A 19,062-nucleotide genomic window follows, 5' to 3' on the forward strand; every position below is an offset into this window, starting at 1 on the left:
CCTCAGGCTTTCTCATATTACCTGCTTAAGGAGCTGGCTGAAGAGATGGAGAATTGGGAAATCCCTCGCTGCACTGCAGGGCAAGCATAGGCCATGTCTGCAGTCAGTGATGCAAGCCTTGACCATAAACAGAATGGCTCTGCAGGAGCCAGAGAAAACACCCCATAATTTTGCTTTTATTGAGAAAATGTTAAGATACCAGAAGCAACAGTATTCATACTTCAAACATTTCAAAATTTCTTTCAAAAATCAAAACCCAAAGGATTCATGAAAACTATTTTGCAACGTTCACCTCTGACTATAAAAAGTTTGTGCTTCCTGAAAGTAAAAATGGGGTTTATTTAACAGATGTAATTCAGTTGTTTCTTTTATTTTATGGCGTTGGGAAGCCCAGCAGAATTAGCCATTGAATGAAACAGCAAATAAACAGTTCCATCATCCTTTTCAAAGATGAAGATGCTAAAAGTTTTCAGCTGATCTCAAATAATGAGAATATTCCGCATTTTGAGTCACTAGTCCGTATTTGGAAATACCAAGACTACAAACTTACGTTTCCACAGAACAGTTGTGTCCCGTACCATGGAGCAATTCACATCTCTCCGCTCACCACCATTATGCTCAGCCCTGGACCAAGATGTCCACAATCACTCTTTTAGGCCTTGTGGGGGTAATTTTCCTGAAGCTGGAGATGACCTGAATCTAAATCACCGCAGGAACTTACAGTGATGTTCCTTTTTTAAAATCCGCTCTCAACCAAACAGCAGATGCAGCAGCTGTGCTGAAAATAAGCTGGAGTTTTAGCTGTATTATTTCACTTCAAGCTCACCATGGGAAACTGAAGAAAATCACAAATTCGTATAATAACCATGCCAGCTCCATTACCTTTTGGTTTTTTTCCTGCAGTAACTAAATTTCTCCCCTTAACATCATCACAGTGCCTCCTTCGAAGTTTTCAAAGCCCCACCAGCAGCTAGGCCTGCAGGCCTGCCGTGCCTTGAGGCAAGAACTTTGACAGGATTTGAGGGAGGGTTCCCCAAACCACCCCTGCAGGCAGCCCAGCTAAGGTATTTTCTTGAGCAGCAGATCAGGAAGACACTAAATAGCAAAGCCTGCCTACAAAAGTAATTTTAGCACTTAACCGAATCAGAAAGGGAAAAAACATGGCAACAGTTTTGTTAGTACAAACAAGCTTTTGTCTGTGTTATTTTAAGTCGATTCAGAGGCAAGACAATGAAGCTTCTCTACGAGTATCTGGGTACAGTCCTTTGTTCCAGAGTTTTCACAAGACAGCTCCCACTGCCGGGCCCTGCCTGGCTGTATCTGTGGTGGCATGACTGGCACAGTCCCCTCCACAACACCACACACCCAAGAACCCACAGAAGCTCCAGCCTCCTTGTTCCCTCGTTTTCCCTGGGGGTGTTCAGCGACAGGAGTTGGAGATCATCAACTTCAAATCCACGTACACCCGGGTTTGTCATCACAGCTGAGCAGTGCTCAGTTATTGCCAAAAACTAGGGTAGAAAGGCATCTTAGAAGAGAGACTGTTTCATGGCTTGAAATTCAATGTACAACCCTGATGCATACAAGATTTTTTTAAACCTGAACATGGTTTTTATATGGAAAAAAAATTAACTTTTTTCCAAGAACCCCTGCTCAGCATTCAAAGTATTTGGAAGATGTGGATTTTTTCCACAGCCATTGTATGCAAAGGAGGTCACTGAATATTTATGTAGCTACGCTCAGAGCTGGAGCTCAGTCCTGCCAGAGATGGGCTATTTCAGGGCTGCTTTGAATGCTGTAGGAACAGCATGAATAAAAAGTCTCAGTGAGCAGACAGGCTTTACAGTGCAGCATCTCTTTGGCTAACAAAAGTAAATTTTCAATTATCTTTACAACAGAGGCGATTTGATCATATGTATCATGTCATCACATTAACATCTGTGTGGATGATCCGAATGAACTTTGACTAGATTTGCAGATAAAGCATTTATATAAATCTTATCTAAAAAAATTAAAATGAATTCTTCCTTTAATTGCCCTAACGTGTTGCAGGAAGGGAAACGGCACTCAAATGTCTGCATATAAATAGATGCAAATACAAATCATCAGTACAGGTACCCTGCCTCATCATCTCATCGGTTCATGCTCTAATTTGGTTTTTGCCCATCCTTTCTGTCCATTAATCCAGCCACTCACCCTCCCCTCAGCTGCTCTGCCAAGGGACTGGGTGAAGCACTTTTACAGAGGAGACGATGGGAGCCTCAGATCCCTTCCTATAGCTTCAGCTAATCCAGGAAGCACAGCCAGAGCAGCTAGCACAGCAGTTTGTGTACTCTGCTTCAATTTCATTTTCTGCCCTAAGCACCTAATGCAGTTCGTAGGCACTCTGGCACCTGTCAGCAAGAGACGGAAAACAAAGGAGGTTCAAGTGTTTGCAAGAGCGTGTTCAGATTTGCACCTAAGGACCAAAACACTGCTCCACTGTCATTGTGCAGCACTTGGAAGTAAGAAAGCGTGACAGCTAGAGACACTGCTCCTTGGTACTAAAACTCCTTCTGTTCATTAAGCAGGCGAGTGTTCCCATGAAATATCTGCGCACAGCCACAGCCTCACACAGGCCAAAATTTTAGATCAAAACACACAACAGCTCTAACAAGAAGACTGAAAAAGACCTTGGGGTAGGATAAGGTATTTTAATTTATGGAAGCAAAACAAAACAAACCTGTGAAAGTTGGGGATATGGATATACTTATGCATGTTGTGACCATCTTACTCCTTCTCTGAAATGCCTCTTTTGTTCAAACACACACTTAAAGAGCCACAGAAAACCAGTCAGGCACAAGGAGAGGTAAGGGAGCAGCAGGCACACGGATGCTAAAGGAAGTAAGAACAATGGCTGGGACGTCAATTGAGCTGGAATCCTTCATGTTTCATGGTGCTAATCTTGGCACAGCACTTACCTCAAAGAGCTTCAAAAAGACATTTCATTGAGATAGGACTGCACTGAAAATTGACTCAGCACAAGGAGTGTGCTGACCACCACAGACACTTCCATCCGCACTGTAAATTGGGGCCAAGGCAACAGAGGTGAAGCTTAGGGAAAGCCCACAGGACTCGAGTGTTATGCCTGCACTGATCTTTAGCTTGGAAAAAGTAACGATTTGGCCAAGTTAACTACTCTCTCGGAATTCAGTACATAGCTTTAATGACTGGGGCAGCGCGAGTGGGAACACAGATGTACCCTTCAAAACCACTAACAGAAACCAGTATTGAGAAGACTACACAATTCTCAGGATGCCGCTTTTCAAGTATTTTTGCATCTAGATATTGCAGGCAGTATTCCACAATCAGAGACGCAGAAGTGATCAAAGAACATCTGCTACTCATTGCCTGGTACGATGCTGTTAAATGGATTTTAACAACTGGGCACATTATTCCCTGCACTGAATACGCAGAAAGCAACTTCTATTTCATGAAAGAAAGGTTAATCTGCTGATTAATCTTCTCTGGCTTTGTTTTTATTAAAGCAGTAAAGGCTCTAATCTCAATAATAAGATATTCCACTGAGTCACCTTAGATCTGTATTACTCCCTAAGATGTGTCATCACTTCTGTTTCAGCTCTTCCCCTTCTTTATTCTGAACAGTCATTCCAGAGAATGTCGTGCCTCCATCCCTTCCCTAGACTCCCTCATTAGAACTGGGAATAAAACAGCATTTGTTCACAGCAAAGCCCTGCAGAAGTCCCCCCAGCTCCAGCCAGGGCACTGTGTTCCAACTTGTCCCATTGCACCCCCACGCATCAAAATACAACCACTCAGCTCGGCACACGCATGAGCCTGAATTACATGAGCTGCACCTATTGTGCAACTGACGGAGAAACAACCACGACTATCTCAGGAAATGCCCTAATTCCTGCACCTCCATGACAATGAATACTACATCCTGAGTCACTTTCAAAAATATTAAAAAAAAATAAAAGAGGAAGAAACCCTGTAATAGCAAGGGGGAAACACAGTGTTATATTTAAGAAACCAGAATTATTTTCATGCTTACAGCAAGGATGCTTTGCAGTCTGTAAGCACCCCCTGGATTTTTAAAATAGACTTAGATTTTTAGAAGACCACTTTTCTTCCCCCTTTCTGTTCCTCACTTTATTTCTTTAAAAAGAGAAGAAATTCAGCTACAATTAATCAGCCTAAATTATAGTAGAAATGGACCACATATCTAAGGCTTCTCATTCTTATTTTCCAAGAGTTTCCCTTTGGGCTACAGCTCTCATGTTAATTTTCAAGAACAAATAATGATCCATATAGAAATCTTGAACATAATTTTTAAAAAAGCACTTCAATTAGAAAAATTTAGTCACAGCTCACATAGTTTAGAAAGTTAGGTTATTTTAAGAGGCAGAATCATTGCCAAAGAAACACCGCCAGCACTCTGAGGCTTTAGAAAGTTTCATATTTTGTTTTAAATCACACACACAAGGCAGCCACCAGGTCTGACAGTGAGTGACACTAAACTGATTAGAAATTAAATTCAAGGACCAGCATCAAAGGAGCTTATAGACTTATGCTTGCTTTTGTCACTTTCCAAGGGTTCGGGCATTTAAACAAGTTAATACAAAGGTCATTTGAGGTAGTTTATCTACAAGGTAAAAGCCCATGTGGTGGTTTGTGCATAGAGCTACCCTTTCCTAATAAACACCTTGTAGAACCTCTTTCTCAAATATTTACCTCTTTGTATTGTAGGCTGTATCTTGCGGTGTTTCCTCAAGTAAGGTTACGTAGCCCAGCGCACACGTGAGGATGAACAAGACTGTTAAGGTATGAGCTCTCCTAAAATTTAGAACAGAGAAAATTGACATCAGAAAGCAGAAACACTTATACCTTCACCTGTCAGCAAAGACCAAGTCCAATACTTAGACAGTGGTCAATAATACTAGAGGTTTGATGTCTCGTACAGCACAGAAAACAGAATTTACAAGGGCACTAAATGCAGTTCCCAGTCCACTGGGCACCAGCACACAACAAGCCCACCACAAGAATGGCTCTTGTTATTTTCCCCCAGTGCTTTGAGTTAAGGAAGATTTGGACAAACACTTGCCAATTGAACAAGTGTAACTTGAAAAAAATTAGCACCAACTGTGCTAACGCTTTGATCTAAAGCCTCTGGCTTTCTCTCCTGGTTTGTCAGGTACATACTCAATGGTGCTGCTGCACAGCTCTGTTTCAAAGCCTGTTAATAAAAACTGCAGTAGACTGAACAGACTCTTAGACTAGGCAGAAGGGAATTCACTCCAGACATGGGAATTACACCTTACAAGAAAAAATAGCCATTAAAAAAAAAAGAAAAATCTCTGAATGAGACCAGTTGCAAGCGTAAGAATTACAAAGCTGCCTCTAGATGCCCCATTCCCAGCCAGTCTTACGTAAGTTTCATTCCACCTTAGCTCTCTCAAGCAGGTACAGGCTGTCAGCTAGAGGCTTGCACACACAGAACTACCCGCAGCCATCGCCAGAGAAGGGGTTTCTGCTATCACAGCCTCGTCGGCAAAGCTCCCCAGTAAAGCCTGGTGGTTGTGCTGCGCCGGGAACAGGGGCTGCTGTAATGTCCCAGTACAGGCAGAGCCCTGCCAGTCTACCTGCCGTCACAAGACCTCGCTTCCCCGTCCGTGAGAGTCCATTTGCTCACAGTGATTTGGTAAAGCACTACGTGTGACAGAAGAGAGAGCTAAGTACACACGGCCAGAGCTGGGAGTTAAGAAGAGAACAGACTGCAGCTAGTTGATACACACACTGACTACAACATGTATAATATTCTTACATTGCACTGTCCACCTTCTGTTTAATTTAAAATTTAAAATTTGTTTCCTAACGAGAAGCCATTTATTATTTTCAGTGGAACACTTATCTGACATCAGCACAGGAAGTCTGCCCTTCTAAGATCAAATCATAAAGGCACAAGTCCTGTTTTAGAGTCCACAACATCTTTTAAAACCAACAATTAAAACAAGGCAGGTATAAAGCATCAAGCTTAGAGAACAGAAACACTGGGAATGAAAATGACCGTATGTGACACGTATTTGTACATACTGGCTATTTTTACATTTTCTTTTTATGTTCCAGTGTAATAGAAGTTAGCGTTACATTTCCATTTTATGCCACTACATTTCCATTTTATGCCAAAAGACCAGAGTTTGTATATATTCAAGTTGTAGGGTGCACAATAAACCAGAGATCCCCAAGGATTTCTAAGAAGTCCACTTGCTACCTTTAAACATTAGTAATATACCTAAAATTGCTCTGAAACTTAAGACAAGCATTATTTTGAAAGACAGTTTCATCCTAATCCAAACCACGGCCACTTCTCACAGCATCCTTTTAATCCCACTGGAAAACACATGCAATACCTCATAAGCAGATGCAATCCTCTTCTGCCGCTGCTGAAAAGGTGTTCAGCATTTAACACTATCCTTCCTCGCAGTCCTGAGGACACAGACTAACCAGCTTCAGAAAAAAGAGAAGGATCCACGAGTATTTTCAAATATAGCAATCAACACGTCAAAAAAATACGCGAAGGCTTCGTCGGAGCAAGCTTCCTGCTCAACAGATGCATCTTCCCTCTGACTTGCTTCCCAGGATGCCAAACACCAGGTGATTCACACATCCCATACAGAACATCCATTTAACAGCCACGTGACACAGTGCCTATTTTGTAACCTCCAGTAGTTTAAAACACTAAGTACAGTCTTCTCAAAGGAGGCGGTACGGCAGGGGACTGAATTAAATGGTCTAATTCACTTAAATCAGACCATGGTCTCGTCTGCTGCATTTATATATGTACATAACTAACATAAAAACAACCTATATTTTTGATCACAGAAAAAGGTCGCATTAACTGCAAGGCTATGCATTAGGTTTTATGTCTGGTTTATTGTTTACTTTTTCAAAACTAGTATCTAAGAAGCTACTCAAATGCTGTCTTCCATCTTACCGTGTCACTGTCATGACACCTATGTGAAGTCAATTACTTTTTCAATGCGTTGAGTGTCATGTAAGCTGCCAAAAAATCAATTAGCACATCTTCATTTAGATAAACGTATCTAGAAACTCGTCTACTAGAACAACAATGGTCTACTTTCATTCATGCCTGGAGGGAGTTGGTAGCCAAGCCCACGGTCAGCGTTTGAGAGCTTCATGCGCCCTGCTGTTGGTTTATTCTTGGTGCCACAACCACCAACTTGAAATTCAACAAGCTCCCCTGTTTGATGAGAAGGAAGCAAGATATCTCGTTTCCCTTTTAGCTCAGTTTTCATTCCCAGCTGAAGCCAGATTCTCTTGTAGAAAGTTTTCGAGATGCTTAGCCACATAAATGTATTTTCAGTCTAGCATGAAATCCAGAAGCCAGGATGAAAGACCTTCTCAATCAGTTTGTCTTCTGGAAGGAGCAAGTTGGTAGCTCTGACTAGAAAATGACAAGCAGTGACAAAGCAATGGCAGCTGCTAGAGGTGGCAGAGCATCATGCAAACCTACCTGCCAGAGAAAAAATTTAAAAAGCAAGCAAATGTAGATTCACACGCTATCTTTCCACAGCTAGAGAGTTAAAAAAAAACCAAAAGAGAAATTCACTCTCCTATGGAAATAGACAAAATGTAAAGTGTTTACAGCAGCCAGAAAAATGAACAGCATACAGAAGAACCTGTGTGAGTGAAGTCAGGATTAATTCTCTGCATAAAGAGGGATTACTTTAGTATCCACGTACACTTTAAAATAATACAGCAAGAGGAAGACAAGGCAGCTAAGAACATCCCCAGCAAGGTAAGCATGACAGGAATTATGCAGAAAGGTTTATGTTCTAGCCTAGGAAGGCTGGAAAGAGCCAAGCTAAGCAGGGCAGTGCCTTCCCCTTGGAACCGTATGGGAGTTGGGGCAATACACCAGAAGCAAGAGGGGTACAGACTACAGCTAATTCTAGGAGGTTTACGTCCAAAAATCGGGGAAAGCAGTGCCTAAAGGTATATGCATACAAAAATATGTAAGGCCAGGAAGGTCAAGGAGAATTTGCAACAAACCCTGAACTACTGAAAAGCTGGAACATAAAGCAGCTTACTTTTCTGCACGAGCATTTTCCTGACTTTCTGTATCTCACATCTAGTTCTTCCCCCACTGAAACACTGGGGCATTTAAATTAAATAATTCAGGTTTGGGTTTTGTAAAAACCCAAAGCAGTGGGGGCTTTTCCTGGCAAGGGTAAGATTAAGCTCGACTAACTTTTCATCCATCGTTCTGTCACATTCTGAAACTGTAGGTTTTTCAAGGAAATTACTATCAGAGCTCTTTTCCAAATAAAGTATATGACAAAAATGACCTAAGGAAATTGTTTAAGTCCCTCTTGGGGGGTGGGGGGAACAGAGGTTCAGACAGATCTGCTCCCTGGACGGAAGGGAGGGAGGAATACCCCAGTGACTACCCCAGCAGAGCTAGCGGACAATGACCTCGCTCAATCTCCAGCACAAACTAAAATCATCTTATGTGGCCACACCCTTATTATCCACTGCTCTGCATAGGTGTTCTTGTTTGTCATTAAATGATGCAATAACTACACTAAAAACAAGAACAATCATTGAGAACATACAAAGGATTTATTTATTAATCTTTTTGTCAGTTCTCTAATTGAACTAAAATTCCAAAGAACAGCCCATTTGCCTCTGGTTTAAAAAGTTAAATCGGTAGGTACTGATAGAGAAAGAATGTGTCAACAAGAACAACTAGTCCCATTTTAGCCTACAATCAACTCTGTCACAAAAAGAATATTTTGTTTTCTTTATTCCAAATAATGGTAAAGTCACAAAAGCATTTCTTAAAGAGATTTTAAAAGATGAACGAACGAATGTCACAGCTCTCTACCCTCCATATACCAACACATCATCTGACACATGCTGGAAATAAGGAAATACGATAAATAGACAGTACAACAAATCTGTTACTTCAACAGTACTTTAGCATTTAAGTTATTGTGAAGAATAAGATACAGAAAAATACAACAAAAATTAATAACAATTTAAAACTGATCAACATTTTGACATTCAAACTCATAATTAACAGGGAAACAATCCTGTTTGGATACAGAGAGGTTTTTAAAACCTTCAACAAAAATTCAACATTTGTCCTAATCTTGATAGTATGTCCAAAACTACAGAGATGAAAACAAAACGTTCACGTTGCACAGGGTCAAAGCAAGCGGTCAGGCCTCAGCGTTTCAAAAATAAGAGGTTAACTGCCGGTTTGTGATACGAGAGATCTCTCTCATCCACCTAGATGACAAAAAAATTATCAGTGGCAACCAAACCAAAGCATGCACTTTGTTCATGACACTGCCTGAAAGCTCCAGGCATCTGCATCTGTAATGCAACAGAAACGTGGCTGGTGGGCTTAAGCCATAGGCTGCACTTTAAAGTCTGTTAAACTCCCAGAGATAATAAAAAAAGTACCTATTCTTAGACCAGTAGCAAGTCTTCAGCACATCTATAAAGGTACACAACGCTGATTAAATTTCTGTACATACTTGTGACACTCCAAAATAGTAACGTTCATTTTCCTTGCCGTAAATTGGTGCCTCTCATAAAACGATCACTTGGTAAGAGAAGTACAATAACACGTACTTCCACAGAGAAAACACAACAATGGATTAAAGAGCAAAGCTTTGGCAAATTGGTCATTTTCCTTTGAATGAGAAGAAAAAAGACAAAGTTTCCATTCATCAGGTCACAGGTTAAAGTTCCCAAAACGATCTATTTTAAATATTGAACATTTTTACATGTTTAAATCTATTAATATTTGTTTCAGGCTTTAGTTTGAAACAGTTCCACTCAGACAGCACAACTCTGCATTACAGGTAGCACGCTTTAAGCGGGTCTTTTAAAAAAAATGGCAATAAACGGGAAGGGCAGGAAAGTGCCCTTATGCCGAACTTAACTCTGTAAAAGCACAGAGTTAATTCTGGGGGCTGATGATTTGTTTTGTAAACTGCTGCAGAACTCCAGGGGTCTGACAGCTCTGAGGAGCCAGGGTTCGGACACCAGCACGGAAGAAGCCGTCTGTCCGCAGGGAGCACCGGCCATCCCTGTGCACACTCAACCTCTGCACAGGGTACACCAGTACAAGGAGAGCCATTTTCCCAGGGTGGAACTAATCCTGCGCACTCCTGGCATGCCAAGCCTGGGATTCCACCAGATCCTGTGGCTCTACTGCCCGTGGCAGTGGGGGCCAGCCTTTGCACCACCCCTGAAAAGCAGCCCCGGGCTGACTCCCACCACCCCCCATCCTCCTTCAGACTTCTGGAGTGTGTTTACAACCAAGAAACGGATATAGAGAATTAATACAAGGCCTAAAGCCCAAATGCAGCTTTAACTCTCACGGTGCCTCTGCGTAAAGTCATCTCTTCCATGCTTGTAGCTCACTCAAAGGCACTATGTGACCCCTTCCTTTCAGGACAAGGTAACGACACCCACATCTGCCAGGAGCGTGAACGTGCCCGGCTGACTAACAGGGCTCAAGCGGTGTCGCACAACTCCTCAGGGATGTTCTAGCAACCGGACACTGCCAGGGCTCAAAAAGCACTGGCTGGGTGACACATCGGTAGCCCGATGCAAGATTTCTCTGCTCAAGTTAAGCAGCACGCTCTGACTTGGGCAATTCTGACCAGCAGAGAATCGGAGGAGCGGACCAGCAAATACAGAACCTCACCAGGGCCCGTGTGAAAGCAGCAGGCTTTTATAGCACGGAAAGAAATCCAGCAAATGTTTCCAACAAGTTTGAGGAATGTTGCCTTGGAAGTGCTGCAGCCAACCCTGGAGAGGGCACAGAAAAAAAGTTCCTGCCAATTTGCAGATCTTCTGTCTCCCTAATCTCTCCTGCAGATAAATCACCATCTCTTCCTCCAGACTGCCTTAGAAAAATCTCATGCTGCTGTAAGGTTCATTTTTTAGAAGTAAGAACAATGTGCAACAAATGGCTAAGCAATACTTTATTTTGAACACCCACCCTCTATTTCCAAAAATGGCTGTTTGCACACACATATCCTCAGTTCTGCAAAAATATCCCTGTGCTGGCCATCACAAAAGATTTCTCACAATACTGAGTAAAACAAGAGAAACGTCCAGGCAGAGGCATCTCCAGGCTACCTCTTCCTTAGCTGCAATTTCTACGCTTTATGCGCCAAACAGTCTGAATCAATTCCTACAAAAACTGTATTAGCCCACAGAGCCTTCTACCCAGTACTTCCTTTTTTTTTTTTTCTTCTTTTCCTTTTCATTTTCCTTTTTATTTAATTAAACTTCCTGAGCTCCATAGATCTCTGCTGCCACACCATGACCTTAGTAACTAACATCATATCCACATGATGGCAATATAGAATTATTTAGTGTGAGAGATAAAAACCATCAATAACCAGAGGACATTACAGCTAATTAGATTCAAATTAAAGTAAGGCTTAGTAAAAGCAATTAACCCACAGAGTCACAACATAATGTGGTGACAAAGACATATCTGACATCTCCCAGCGTCTTCAAATCAAGACTGGATGCCTTCCTGGAAGATATGCTTTAGTTAAATACATGCTATGAAATATATACAGACATCAGGGATACCACAGAAGTTTTAGGAGAGAATCATACAGACTTTCTAACCAGATGATCCCAAACTGGTAATCCAAGACTAGGCTGGGCTGGCATGAAAACATGCAACACCCCACCACCTTCCACTGGCAGCTGCTAGGAGGGGGAGGAATGTTTCCTCTTCTCTTCAAAAAAGTTGCTGCACACCATTTATTACTTATTTAGTGGATATAAATTGATTTACTATTTCACTGATCTTTTTTGGTGTTGTCCCCGTCCCCCCCCCCAAAAGACATGCAGCTCCAAGTATCTTTAGGCATCTGTCAGGGTTACTGCTCACAGGTAGCAAATCCCCCAACTTCTACTGGATTCACCTTCTCCCACACAAAACCAAGTCCCAGTGGCAAAAACCTGTAAGACATACCAGCATTCACTCTTCCACTGGTCACAGAAACAAAGCCACAGGGATGTTGTAGAAAGCTCTGTGTGGGGGTATTAAAAAAAAAAACCCAAACAAACCCGGTGTTTTTTTCCATGCTAGCTCAGTGAAAATATCAGATTTACTGTGCTTCACACCATACAAAAAATACAAGTCAACATCTCAGGCACAAAGAGGCCCTTTGTTTGCATTCAGAAAACTAATTCTGTAAGCAGACGGGCAAGAAACAATCAAAGGTACTGGAAACAGCAATGAACGTGTTTGCCTAGAACAGGCAGGCCTGATATTTCCAGCTCTCTGATAGTAGTAATAGATGTTTTGAAATTAGTTCAGGGATAAAAGATACAGAGACTGCCAATCTGTTTCATAAAGCTTCTTCTAGTTTCATCCTTTTGATATTTTCCAGTGACAAAGAACTGTCAAGGCACTGACTGAGCAGGTTCCCACAAGGTAATTAACGTACAGTATTTTCCAATTACAAGTTATTAAGATTGAATAAAATATTACACAGCATGTAACTTGTTTTTCAAAGTTTTAAAAAGATTTAAAAAGAGCAGGCAGACAGCTGGAAAGTATTACCTTTCCCAAGGATCACACTGATAGCAGTAAGGTTACCTTTGCAAACTGAACTACTTCTAGAATGATTTCTGACTGTGTCTACAAGTGCCAAATCCCTGAATTTTTCCCAACTGAGCAGGCCGTGTGGGTAACCTTATCCCCGAGCTTCTGAACTTCCAAGAGAAAAGGTACTTTCCATACCTTTCCACCCAGGCAAACGCAGAGGGCACCTACTCTTAAATTTCCATTTTCTGAGACCATCTCCGTAACACATGGCACGAGAAGAGTACCAAGGGTCACAGGAAAAAAACTGTTCCTCTGTATAATCTTTATTCTCCCCCACTGTAAGAACTGAGTCATTACCAAAGAATACACTATCACACTTGACGCTGTCATGCACAGGTCAAAAGTAACAGTAGAAAAACCCCCAAAACTTTCACAATCATTTCAACTGCTGGCTGCCAGCGCAAGCGACACACACTACTAGGAAAATAAATAAATAGGTTAAAGTTAAGGAACAATTTGACAACAGAGTTGTCTGCACTGCCCTCCTGGAAGGGACTAGCTGACACAGGGAGAGCTCCTTGAAGAATGGTGGCACATTTGGGCTTTCAAAGGAATTAATTCACACGGACAAACAAACTGCAGTTACAGCCTTTATTTTAGGATGACAGTCCTCTACCAGTGGCAGACCACACTCTGGCCCCATACCCCCACAACAAGAAAAAGGTGCAACAAGGGGAGATTATACAATAAAAACAGCATTAGGTGATTTTAAGGCACCACAAGACACAGGGCAAAAGCCTCCTTAACTAGATAGTAAGAAAATGAGAGTTTTACCCATTTTCCATTTATAAGGCAGCACTACTCCGCAGACCTCAGCAGGATCCTTAGTCACTCGCTCACTCAGCCTACATGTGGCAACACTACCGTGCTCTCCAAGAACGGTCCCCTTGCCCTCAGGACGACGACAGCCCTCGGCTACCCTCGCGTACGTCAGGCGTTGCAGTGACCACCCCACAATCCAGCAGCATCCAAGTGTTTCTCTGCAGTTCGTACTGGCAGAAATATCACCTAGAATCAGCGGCTTCATCAAGATCAACACCCCCCGCTCCACTGCTGCCCAGATTGGCAGGGTGAGAGCCAAGCACCCTCCCCCTTCTACTCCTGATTGTCAAACTCGAGCCAAATCATATTGCCCTCAGCTCATATTCCAAACGAGGGACTTCCAATGTCAGCTTGGTTTCCTTAATCAAAAAGCATTTAACACACCGGGAAAAACTACAGACGTACACACATGTGCTGAAGTGGATTTCTGGAACAACTCCAGCAAACACAGGATTTAGGAGCACTTTTCTAGGTACAGACACATCTCTTCCTGCGAGGACTGAATTTCATAAAGACGTGCTTTGCCCACTGGCCTAACACTGACAGTCATGGCTTTCTGCATCAGTGCTCTGGACTGAGTGTGCTGCAGAACCATACGAAATACCTGACCAGCGGACCTCGGGCGTAAGATATTGTATTTTCTAGCAAAATCACAGGCAAGGATGTGGGCAGTCCTCTTCCAGGACTGAGGGAAAGAGATGTGGAGATCATATAAATGATGCCGATGAAACAACCGGAATCGAGCATGAGAGTTCACCCACCAATGCGGGCTCCTGAAGCGCCAGGAGCACCCCCAAAGCGTTTGAGCCGAGCTGAGCCGAGCCAAGCTTGGTTAGGGGTACAGCTGGCTGGAGGGTTTATCGCCAGGCTGGGAAAGGAAGTGTCACGGCCAAAAGCCAGTTCTAAATCGCTGTTAAATCCCCAGGAAACAGTAATTAACAGCGCCACACTCCCAGGAACAACATCTTGACACAGCCTACGGTTTCTCAATTCTAGCACCGGTATCTGTTGCAGCGAAGCCAGAGCAACGCAAACCGCAGGTACCACGCGGTAACTTTGCGTTTTTCCCTGCCGGAGCCCCGCGCGCGGTGACCCATCGCCTCGGCACCTCCGCGGAGCCGCGCTGAGGAGCGGCGCATCCCGCTAAAGGCAGCGCCGCGGCGGGCAAGGCCCCGCGGGGAACCGGGAACCACAGCTCGGTTGCGGCGGCCTGCTGGCCACGGAGCGGCGAGGGGCCCGGCCGGGCCTCGGCGGGAGGGGGCGGCGGCTCTCACCAGAAGAAGGTGTTGGTGCCGTCGTCGTAGACCTCGGACTCGGTGCTGCGGCGCAGGCCGGGGCCGTCCCTCTCGGCGCCGGGCGGCGGGGGCCGTTCAGCCGCCGCGGCGGGGGCGCCGCCGTTGGGCTGCGGGGGCTGCTGCTCCTCCAGGGCGGCCTTGCCCAGGGCCCCACCGGGGCCCCGCCGCTCGCCGCGCCTCATGGCGGGAACGGCCGCAGAACGGCCCCGCGCTCCCGCCGCTCCGCCGGGCTCGGGAGGGGGGCGGAGGGGGGGGAGGCGGGGAGGGGCGGGGCACGTCCCCGACGCGACCCCACGTAGGCGCGGAGCGGCCGCGCATGCGCGGAGCGCTCCCGGGGGAAGGGCGGGGGGGCGAGCGGGGCGTCTCCCGTTGCCGTGGCGACGCAACCGGCCGCTTCCCTCCGCCGCCGCTCCCTCACGGAGGGACCCCGCCGCCCTCCCGTTGTCCCCCGCTGGCGGGAGCCCCGCCGCCGCCCGTCACAGCTCCCTCACTGAGCAGACGCGGCCGCCCCCCGCCGCGGTCTGGGCCCCGCCGGTGCCGGAGCCGTGTCCTCCCCCGGGCGAGGCTGCCTCAGGTAAGAGCCGAGGCTGAGGCGCAGGCCCCGGCCGAGCGGGAGGACCCACAGCACGGCCGGTGCCCGCGGCCCAGGCCGGGGCGCGGACTTCGAGACACCAACGCGCTTCCAGGCCTGTTCTGCTCAACACCAGCACAGCCGAAAAAGTTCAGCAGTCCCTGCGCTGCGGGATGGTGTTTCCATAACGCTGCAGGGTGGGAGAAGGGAGGCGCGGCTGAGTGAAAGCACACCAGGGGTTTACACTGACAGTCGAGGCGCCTGTTTGAGCACAGCCCGGGAGGGAGCAGCCCCAGCCCTGCTGTCAGGAGCTCCCATGGGATCTTTGGTGCCTGTGCCTCGAGCTTGTGAAACCTGGAAATGTCTTTGTTGGAGCTGGCAGGTATTTGCTTAGTCTGAGGGGAAAAAAAAAAAAAAGGAGTATGGTGTTTTCTCTTTCCAAGAAAATATGAAAAAGGGGAAAAAAAATGAATAAAGAAAACTCTTTTCAGCTGCGACTGGACAGTGTTATGCTATGAGTACGTAAACCTGGCATTTGAAAACTAGCTGTATTGTAGCGATATTTGATGCTAAAATTCTGCCTCTTAGCAAAAGTAACCAAATAATTGTAATTAAAGAAAATAGCTGAATTTTATACACACTCGCTTGAACTCTTCAGGGCCAGGTGCTCTTTGCCTGACTGTAGCGTGGCTTTCAAGCACACCGTTGTGCTTTCCAGTGAGTCCCAGCCCCATTACTCCCCTTCCTTGTGTGATGAAACACCAAACTTTGGTGTCTGCGAGAACGTGAGTGTGTTGTGCTGGCAGAGTGTTTTGTTCCCACGCAGAGGGTCTGGCCGGGGCTGGAGCCACCTGTTCACAGCTTGGGGCTCACACTAGGGCATGTTCTGCAGGACAAGCACTGGCGCAGGGTGTGGGTGCTCCTGGGCCCTCTCTCCTGCTATATTCTTAGAATTCCTCATCCCCCCCTCGGGGGATCTCTTCCTGCAGCAGAACTTCCCAAGTTATTCTTTTGAAATCCACACTAGGCCAGGCCCTTCAAGAAGAACAAATCCCACGGCGCTCCCGGCCCGCAGGCAGGGAGACTTTTCTTTCTGGCAGGGTGCTGGGGCCCTCCTGCCAGCGCCGGCAGCACCGAGGGATGCTGCAGGGAGGGAAGGGGAAGCCCCGCGGCAGCAGAGCAGCCAAACCCAGGGAGAAACGAGAGGAAACCTTTCCGTGACTGCAAAAAAAGGAGGTGGCCACATGATGGCAGCAGCCAGCCGGGCCAGCAGCAGGGAGCCCGGGGTTCAGCGGCAGCCCTGGAAAGAGCGGTTGCCCCAAACCACCAGCTCTGAACCATTTGTATATGAAAGGAGCTTTGCTGTGTTGGCAGAGCCACCCTTCTGCTTGCTTTCTCTCTCAATTAGTAAAGACAGCTTCAGTTGTGTAATTGCCAGCTCTGAGCGAGAAGGATTTAACCAAAGATTCCGCAAGAAGGATTTAACCAAAGATTTCCCAAGAAGGTGGAATACTCCTGCCCTTTGAGGAAAAAAAAAAAAAAACAAAACAACAAAACCACAGTTCTGCAGATATATAAGGATACTTCTGGCTGCTGCACCATACCCTACCAACCCGAAACACTCTTCTGGCTGCCTCACTATGTTTATGAGACCTGGAGGCACTCAGCTGGTCCCAGGAGATGCCACCTCCCCCTGCAAAAGCCAAGGCTGAGGGCAGGCAGATTCTGTCCCAGTGGGGAGCATCCTCCACCCCTCGGTACAGCGCACTTGGCCTTCGCTAGTAGCTGTGGGTAATAACTGTGCTGGTAGCTATAGGTACCCACGTATGGGGACAATGACGAGGTTTTGAAGTTTGGTTGAGGGATACTTTTTGAGAATTTAATCAAGATGACCTTGATTAGTGATCAGAAATTCATAAAGGACAGACTTTGATCCCAGACCCTAGAAAAGAAACAGAATGTCCTGGACCATCAAGAGAATGTCTGGAATTGTTTTGAGGATGATTTATTTGACAACCTGGCAAAGGGACTAATTGGTTAATTAACTTGGCAATGAAACTAACTTTGGAGTGTCCTTACAGTAAACTGCCTTCATTATAATACTAAAAAACCCACCCCCGGGTCAAAAAGCCCCCTGCCCAGGTTAAGACCCTTCCCCTGAGCGTGTGTAGGAGTAGAAGCATTATTGGTGTATGTTAATCACTAACCGATCAGTTTCTAAAAGGCATGTTTGGAAAGTACTAACCCCTGATTTTTATGTATAAAAGGAGCATGAAAACCTGCTGTTGGGGTGCTTGATTTGTGGAAAAGTCCCCCAAGCATCGAGGCCTGAAACAGTATCCATCCTGAGAGTGTCAAGATCATGCTATTGAACACCAGGCATGATTCTGCTTTTCAGGTAACAATCTCACAAAGGAAATGTGAATAAACTCTTTTGGGTGGCCCTTTTCCCTCGCCCTATAACCATGACATGTGTGCAAAATATTGAAACACCCCCCCCCCCCAGTACTCATAGGGCAGCTGAAGTTTCGGCTTTCTGCAGTCATGGCGAGCGCCGGGTCAGGCCCAGGCCTCCCCGAGACTCACGGCCTCTCCTCTCTCCGCGTCTGCTGACACGGGCCCATCTCTGCTGCTTTGGGCCTGCAGGATGGGTCAGAATTCCCCTAGGGAGGGAAACGCTGATACCTTGGGACTGAGGTCATGAGGGGAGTCCAGTGGAGCGTCTTCAGCAGACTGAGCAGTGGGGGTACGTGGGAGCAGTCCCCGGCACTTCAGAGCCCCCTGCACTAGCAGGCAGCAGCAGCACAAAAAGTCATTCTCCGTACCTGGAAAGGAGATTTACTCCCCTAATCACCCAGACTTTTTAATTACAAGCAGGGCTTCATTCCAAACCACATCCTCTGCTGTGATGCAGCAATTGTAGCTCCAGGGATACAGCAGGATCTAACAGGGTTTGGGTGCAAATGCCCTCGTTTTACCAGAGGATGGAGGCAGCTGTACGATGGCACTGGGCATCACAGTGCCTGGCTTTTCAGAGACACTCCCTGGCCAGGCACACCCAGAAGTAGTGGAACAAGAGGCCAAAAATGTACAGCCAGAGCAGACTTTGCAGCAGAGGCCAGAAACTGGAGGTGTAAAGCGCAGTTTGGACTTTAGGAGATGCTTTTTCTGGCAGAGCGTTGCTGCAAGAGGTCCCCCAAGGAAGGAGGAGGAATGTCTGTCAGTGAAGGCTTTCACAGCTGAGCAGAGCCCTGACGAGTGAATGCTGGCCAGTCCCCCCACCCCAGGCAGGAGGCTGGAGACCCCTGGGGCCCCTTCGGACGACATGACAGGGCTGCCATGGTTCCCAGGCGGAGCGAAGCCTCCCGGTGCTTTGACCCAGAGCAGCATCACATGGCAGAGCCAGAGGAAGGCAACGCCACTGCACCATCCCCTCCAGAGCCAGTTGTGGGCAAACCTCCCTGCAGCACGCTGGCTGCTCCTCTGCCTGTCTTAGTCTCCAATTTCAAAACAACTTTTGGCCAAGAAAGCGGAAATTTTCCCAACCAGAACCATTCCTGCTGAACACAGTGGTGCTGGACAGCAGCAGCTTGAGTGTTCAGACCCAACATACTCTTCTCACCAGGCTTTCCGTTTCTGGCCAGCTTGCTCGTTAGTGCTGTCTTCTGATAGGATTTTTGCTGGCTGCTGAAAAA

The 19,062-nt window shown here is 46.0% G+C and overlaps 1 protein-coding gene across 5 annotated transcripts in view; it reads right to left on the reverse strand.

Annotated features, from left to right (window-relative positions):
• The window catches only part of PTDSS2 (phosphatidylserine synthase 2), a 41,080-nt gene extending 26,023 nt beyond the window's left edge, over window positions 1-15,057 (reverse strand). Inside the window, exons 1-3 of one of the 5 annotated variants that reach the window (XM_074917803.1) lie at window positions 14,934-14,993; window positions 14,776-14,846; window positions 4,735-4,836 (exon numbers count right to left, since the gene is read on the reverse strand). In XM_074917803.1, the coding sequence (XP_074773904.1) occupies window positions 4,735-4,836; window positions 14,776-14,846; window positions 14,934-14,978 (218 nt within the window). In that variant the 5' untranslated portion in view covers window positions 14,979-14,993. Of the gene's footprint in view, window positions 1-4,734; window positions 4,837-5,429; window positions 5,604-6,410; window positions 6,940-13,453; window positions 14,579-14,775 lie in introns of those variants that run through there. The other 4 variants (XM_074917802.1, XM_074917805.1, XM_074917806.1 and 1 more) reach the window with 4 other exon arrangements.
• Between the last annotated feature and the right edge of the window lie 4,005 nt (window positions 15,058-19,062).

The sequence above is a fragment of the Athene noctua genome, chromosome 14, assembly GCF_965140245.1.
Source record: "Athene noctua chromosome 14, bAthNoc1.hap1.1, whole genome shotgun sequence".
In the NCBI taxonomy this organism is placed as follows: Eukaryota; Metazoa; Chordata; class Aves; order Strigiformes; family Strigidae; genus Athene; species Athene noctua.